The sequence below is a fragment of the Caenorhabditis remanei genome, chromosome X (assembly GCF_010183535.1).
Source record: "Caenorhabditis remanei strain PX506 chromosome X, whole genome shotgun sequence".
NCBI lineage: Eukaryota > Metazoa > Nematoda > Chromadorea > Rhabditida > Rhabditidae > Caenorhabditis > Caenorhabditis remanei.
Window position 1 is genome coordinate 14,437,151 of NC_071333.1, and position 6,735 is coordinate 14,443,885.

At 39.0% G+C, this 6,735-nt stretch overlaps 2 protein-coding genes across 2 annotated transcripts; both read left to right on the forward strand.

The window, feature by feature from the left end:
* Positions 1 to 228: 228 nt before the first annotated feature.
* On the forward strand, positions 229 to 1,083 carry GCK72_024870 (uncharacterized protein; the record flags this gene model as incomplete). The annotated part of the gene is made up of 3 exons (XM_053736092.1): positions 229 to 291; positions 340 to 712; positions 770 to 1,083. The coding sequence occupies 3 exons, from the start codon at positions 229 to 231 to the stop codon at positions 1,081 to 1,083; spliced, it is 750 nt and encodes a 249-aa protein (XP_053579658.1).
* A 1,019-nt stretch (positions 1,084 to 2,102) lies between these two features.
* On the forward strand, positions 2,103 to 3,672 carry GCK72_024871 (uncharacterized protein; the record flags this gene model as incomplete). Its single annotated transcript, XM_003117849.2, has 4 exons — positions 2,103 to 2,156; positions 2,206 to 2,569; positions 2,623 to 2,900; positions 3,628 to 3,672. The coding sequence occupies 4 exons, from the start codon at positions 2,103 to 2,105 to the stop codon at positions 3,670 to 3,672; spliced, it is 741 nt and encodes a 246-aa protein (XP_003117897.2).
* Between the last annotated feature and the right edge of the window lie 3,063 nt (positions 3,673 to 6,735).

Consider the following 6,735-nt stretch of genomic DNA (forward strand, 5'->3'; position numbering starts at 1 on the left):
ACTAATTAAAATTATCCCGTGGTACATTACAATACCTGTAACAACAACATCTCCAGGCTCCGCCCATCCTGAATATCTCGAAAGCTGAGAAGGAGGCGGAGAGAGCGCACCGGGGCGTAGAACGCATAGCGACGCCCCGCCCTTCAGGTGTTCGTATAAAAGAACCCCTCCGAGTGCTTCTCTTCACTCTTTCACCCCGCTCTCTCAAGTTCTTCTGCCCCGGTGAAAATGCTCGTTCTTGCTTTTGTTCTCATCAACTGTGCCCTTTCCTTCGGACATCCACCAGTCCAAGTAAGTTCAAAACTAAATCAATTCAGAGTTTTAATTACATTTTTTAAGATCCACAACTCGGTCCTCAACATGGCCAAGGATCTCGATCAACAACAACTCACTTCCAAGCCGATGTTGAAAGTGACCGCCGCTTTGGAGGACACCCAAGTCCCGGCTGGAGCCCCACACACCTTGTACTGTGAAGTGCTCGCCACTCCGGCTGCTTCCATCCGTTGGCTCTTCAACGGAAAGAAGGTCCAAGGAAACATGGAGCTGAATATTGAAGAGAAACTCTTGAACACCAAGAAGAATGTCGTCGACTCTGGAATCATCGGATCGACCTACACCATTGAATGCCCATCCTCGGAGACCTCTGGAACCTACACCTGCGTCGCCTTCAATGGACACCAAACTGTTGAAACCTCGGCTGTCATTGAGACCGGTAAGTTGAACTCAATCAATCATAATCAACACCAAACTAATTGATTTTCTTTTTCAGAAGGAGACTTCGAATGCCGCCAAAACCGCCGATCAGCTCCAAAGGTTGTCCAATGGACTGACTCCCGTTTCGAGATGCAAGGAAATGTTGCAACCCTCTCTTGCCGTGCCAACCAAGCTGCTGACTGGGCCTGGACCTATGAGGGAGACTTGATCACTGATGAATCCCGCTTCGAAGTCGTTCCAAATGGAGATCTCCGTATCAAGAACATCGTCTGGGCCGACATGGGAACCTATGAGTGCATCGCTCGCAACGACTACGGAGAGACCCGCCAAGACACCTTCCTCTACCCGACCGCCAAGAAATCTGCTTAATTTATTTTTGTTCTTGGTTTCATTGTACCCCATGTCCCTTAATTTAATGTGTTACTCAAATCTCATACCGATCTATACCCCCTACAAACCAGTGACCCCCTTTTTGAATATCAAACAATTTCGTTGATATATTAATGAAACAAACCCTAACATTCGTGATTTTTTACCCTCTGTGGTACGTCAATAAATCTTCTGTCATTATTCATAGTGCAAATACATAGTTCAAATGAAAAAAAGAAAAGGCGCACAATCTTCCACACATGAGTTATACCCATGGGAAATGAGATCAAATATGGGAAGCATGAATCCCAATAGGCAACTGTGAAATCGAGCCGAACTTCAGACATGTTCTTCAAATCTTCTTCCGTTTTTTGTCGGTTTTCGCTTTAGATCCCCTTGAGATTTCTCCAACTGCTGGGTTGGCCAGTTTTCTACTTCTGCTTTAGAACAGAAAGATATTTTCTTTGGGTACACAATTGGAGCAGGTGGAAACGTTTCATTTACCCATATTAATTGCCACAATAAAAACGTGCGATGTATTACCAGATTTGAACTGTAGTGTAACAAGTGGAATGAATCAGTTCAGCCAAATTCGCCTCTCAGGATTAACCTCAAAAAGCAACAAAGTTTTTAAATGATTGGGTCAACAGTCTGGTTAATACTCCTGCAAAAATTTAAAAAAACCATTAAACTTATTCTTGACAAAAAATTCTCTCCGAACCAATGCAAGGACCAACATTAATGACACATCGTTACGCCACTGTCTACTATGTGATTGATGTCTGTTTTTAGTTCTTCGAACATTCGTTTGAACTTAGTCCTCAAGGGAAAACAAAGAAATACGAAATGGAGAATCTCAAGTTTCTTGCTCCGCCCAGTCTCCGTTAACTTAAAAAATCTCACTTCAGTCGTCGCATTCTTTCTGCTAACCTTCCAGAGCACCAGTTCCCATCTGTTTTCGTTTTCCATTCCCACTCCTCATCTCCTTCAACCAGCTACTTCGAATTTCAACCGGAAGAATGATACTCTTCCCGCTGTCTGCTGTTCTCATACTTTCCATCGTAGCTGTCCAAGTAAGTCTACAAACGTCACTGTATTAATTAAAAAATCCTTAACTTCTAGGCAGAAATAGGTTATGATCAAACCGATGAACAGTCAACACCTGCACCAGTGATCAAGAAAGAAACATCTGTGATCAAGTTTCTCGAGACGCCACTGGACATCAATATCACTGATGGGAAGCCAGTTTATTTGAGCTGCACTGTATTTTCCACATCGTCGGTGGTAATTGAATGGGATGTTAATTACATTACAATCCAGGGCGAACCCGATCCATTTAATGAATACCAAATATTGAACGTAGGAAAAAAGCAAAATGAAGAATTTAAGACGACCAGCATTCTAAAACTCTGCAATCCTCGATCTGGGCGTTACACATGCACTGCATCCAACAATTTCAACAACATCAGTACAAGCATAGAACTTGGTGAGTTTGTAATATGAAAGTACGAGAAGATTTATAACGCCAACTGTTTTTAGAAAATATGAGTGAAGAATGCAAAGATGACAATCCATGGAAACCTAACATTTATGAATACACTCCGTGGGTTAAGGAATTCTATGGAAGGTCTGTTACTCTTCGCTGCAAAAGTGAAGGATACTTCGTTGATCGGAGTTGGTCCCGCAACCGTCGAAAAATCGAAGTAATCCGTCCAAAATACGAAGTGAATTCCGACGGCTCGCTTGTTATCCATGACCTTGATGAGAAAGATGAAGGAAATTATACCTGCTCTGCCAGTAATGATTTTGGACAAGATGTACGTGTCGTTACCCTCCACACTGTTTCACCCTTGAACTTTTTTCTTGCTATTCTAGAAGTGGTTCGTAAAGATTTGGGTTTGAGTTGGCGTCAATGGTGTTCTTCTTTTTTTCAATAAAAAAGACTACTCTTATTTCAAAATCACAAATTAATGTCGATATTACCTTCTCAATCTACAATGAATAATAAAAGTTCTTTTTTTCTGCTCTTTTCACTGCAAACGTGTATATTATTATGAATTCCGTTCACGAAAACAGAGAATACACGACCTAAAAAAGAAACAAGGAACTACGCTCTACTGAATTGACATAGATATCACACGTAACCATTTTTTGGTTGCATTACCTTTCCCCAAGGTCTGAAAACAACTTATTGTTATTGGTAAACTGTATCCAATTTCCTGAAATGATTCAATAGCAATTTCAAGCACCATGGTCGATAAATGCCAACCACTGAGCATAGTCTTGAACAAGACATATGGCACTTATTGATTATGGGGGTATAAATATAAACATTATTATTTTAAACTTCGTGTTGGGATTTTGTGAGTCTTGCACCTTCTGCCACATTACTGTGCACTTTTTTTGAAAAAAGCAGACGGCACTTTAAAATGAAAATGTCTTAATCCCGGAATAGCTGTCACAATAAGAGAAGGCGGATTGTATAGAGTGTGTTAGACTGGTATACATTACTAGCAGAAACTATCAAATTTTCTTCTATTCCAGACAAAAATGACGGTTGTGTCAAAAGGACCAAAATGTAATTTGTAAAAAGGTAATAAATAGTTTCACACTATTAAAATTGTTTTTCGTCCAGGAATGCTGCCGGGGGTTTGTTGACCAAATCATAATTAAAGATAATTAATAATCGGCGCATTTTACCCTTCCAGGTTATTTGAGTATATTCAATATATGAATTTTTCAAAAATTTAAATGAGGAAATATTCAACCGCGTAGACGTCCTGGCAAAGTGGTTTAGGGCATCTGGTAAATCTCAGTTATTGTGACTGTTTTCATATTTTATTTGTGTTGAAAAAGTTTCCCTCTCGGTGAATTATATCTGTTAGTTCTTTTTTTCGTAATATTTTCTGCTAACTTCTATCTGTCTACTCATTTCTTCAAGCGTAGGCATTTCTCAGTGTTACTTGACCCTTCACCGGAGTGTAAAGAATGGACGAAAAAATACCAACTGTTTTATTTCTGAACGCATTCAATTTTCTCGTCGCAAACAAAAATCTGTGCTGCCCGCTGTAATCCGAGAACACATCTGCGAGCAAAAAGTTTCAAACTTGTGTGTAATGTGCAGTAACCGAGCAGCATGGAGTCATGCGGTTCCTGGCACATTCATGAGAAAGTTTGAGGTTTCGTGGATCAAGTGTCGTTTCGTTGGAACTTTGACCGCTGGTTGGGTAAAAGAAAATCAACAACAACTGGAGGGAGCACACTCCAGTGACCGGATGATTGAGGAGTTTGAGAATGTTTCAGGGAACTGGTAGATGTCATCACACACTGGTTAACACTTGGTGATAGGAGATCTCTAGATAAAACAAAAACAAGGAAGCAAGACACATTTGCAGGATCAAAGAGCCTTCTGGAAAAATTTTGAAGAAAGTGCCTGAAAGTGTTCAATTCTACGTTTTTTTCGGATTCCCTTCCTGAAAGACATCTAGAAAATGTGTGTTATATAAAACCATTTGGTATGAGATTTATCCAATTCAACATCTCCTTTTCTACTTTATTAAGGATTAGATATTCCACTTCGCCTGATTGTCGTTCCATTTCGTGATAAAATAGAGACTGAACTGTTGAGATTAGCGGGATGTGGTGCTTCTCACGTTTTTTTTTGATTTGATATGTGTCTTTGGTAGATATAAGGAGAAATGAATCAAGAAACATTAGATGTTAATTTTAAGTCTGTCTAGCACATAATGTGTTCTAAGAAACATTCATAATTCATCATACATCGTCATCGGTCAGAAAACGAAGAATGAGGAACAAATCAGAACAGAAAGTTGTGCTTTGGCTGAAACAGCTGGAAAATTGATTAATACGGTCAAATCGGAAGTGATCATCCAATTTTTCAGGTTCTGACAACCTTTTGAATTTTTTCAGATGTCCCTTACTTTTAACAGAAAGTATGTTACTTTAGTTACAGCAATAACCGGAACCTGGAACACAAACTTCTTCTTAACAGCCGTCTTGAAACACATAATCTCTTTTTTTGCTGTTACAGCAAGTTCTCGTGCCAAGCACCGAAACATTTCCGAGTATAATCCCTAATTTCCTGTTATTTTCCGAACACTCCGGACGGCACTCACACTGGTACACCTACTTCTTCATGCCAGACACTGCTTGACATTTGAAACGTTCTTTCAAAAACCAGCACTCAATTTCCGGAGTTCTTGAGAACAAGTTCAGAGAGTTCAGTTACATAAAATACCCTCGTTTACAGATTTGCATGTCTAAACGAAAGAACCATTGACCAGTGGGGCGAGGGATTCTAAATAAAGAAACATCTAATCTTAGAGCGCATCTTTAGGCGACTAAAATAACTTGACCGATGGACTTGCTAATTAGAAATATCTGAACCCTAAAAATATCTCATCTTTTTAGAACCAAGGAGTTGTTGGCTATTTTGTTGTTTGGCCATCAAAAAATTTAGTGCTTGTTTCAAAAAAAAATTAATTACACGGGTAATTATAATCTTTCAGACAATTTTTTTCAAGAACCCTGTGAGAACTTATAATGTATCCCAAGGGAAATATGCGAACAATTTTCTGGTCGAAAAATGCAATGTTCCAGGTACTCTAATTGTTGCTGAACATAAACAGAGAGCACAATAAACAATAATTGCACCCAATTTTTTCTTCAGATTTTTTTTCAAACGCTCTCGCAAAGAATTGTATTGTCCTTGCAAGTGATGTTTCATCATTGAATATGTCTTGCTCAGATAAAATGAGATTTCCATTGTAAAGGTTTTTAATGCTTTGAAGGTTCCAACACGCAAACTTTGTTCCTTGTTGAAGGAAAGGAGAGAGAATGAACAAAAACCGAACCACATTCAAAAATTTTATTATGGATGATTCAGCATTTTTTATCGCAATCTTTGAATGCGAATATAAAAAATTCAGAATAAGAAATGAAATTGGCATTCTTCATCCTCCAATTCAGAAAATTTCAATTCGAAAGCTTTTGAGAGAACGTCAAAAAATTTTGTGTAGATGAGCTCCCACGCTCATCAAGCATTCATTTGGAGATTTGGACATAAGGAATTACAACTTGAATTCAACATAAAAATTGAAAAACACAAAAAGTCAGTCATTCAGAGTACAATGAAGACAACAGAATGTTTCACCGGTGTTCTTTGAAACTTCACTGTAGTTTCGATGGTCATCATACTAACACTTTTTATGTAGTGTTATTGTTATTTTTGGGAACTACGGTGCAATGTGTCATAATCCACCAGCAAAGATCATGATTCGAACAAATTATTCATTCGTGACTATTTGTTTTTGTTGAATCTTATGCTTCTCTCATAGTTCATTCATCGTACTCCTTTTCTTTTGTTCCTTGGCTTATAACCAGATTAGATCTTGGTACATCAATGTGTTCTTACGCTACGTCACATTTTCTCTAGTCCGCAAACTCCGCCTCTTCTAGCGCGCAAAGATTATGTTGGGCGGGAACGGGGGGACGGAGCCATGGCGCCGAGCCCTCTAGACTCCGCCCCTTGAAAAAGTATAAAAAGCAGTTTTCAAGTGATATTTTCGCTGGTCGGCTTCAACAAACCATTTTCAACTATTTCTACTGTGACCACTCTATTATATTTCCAAC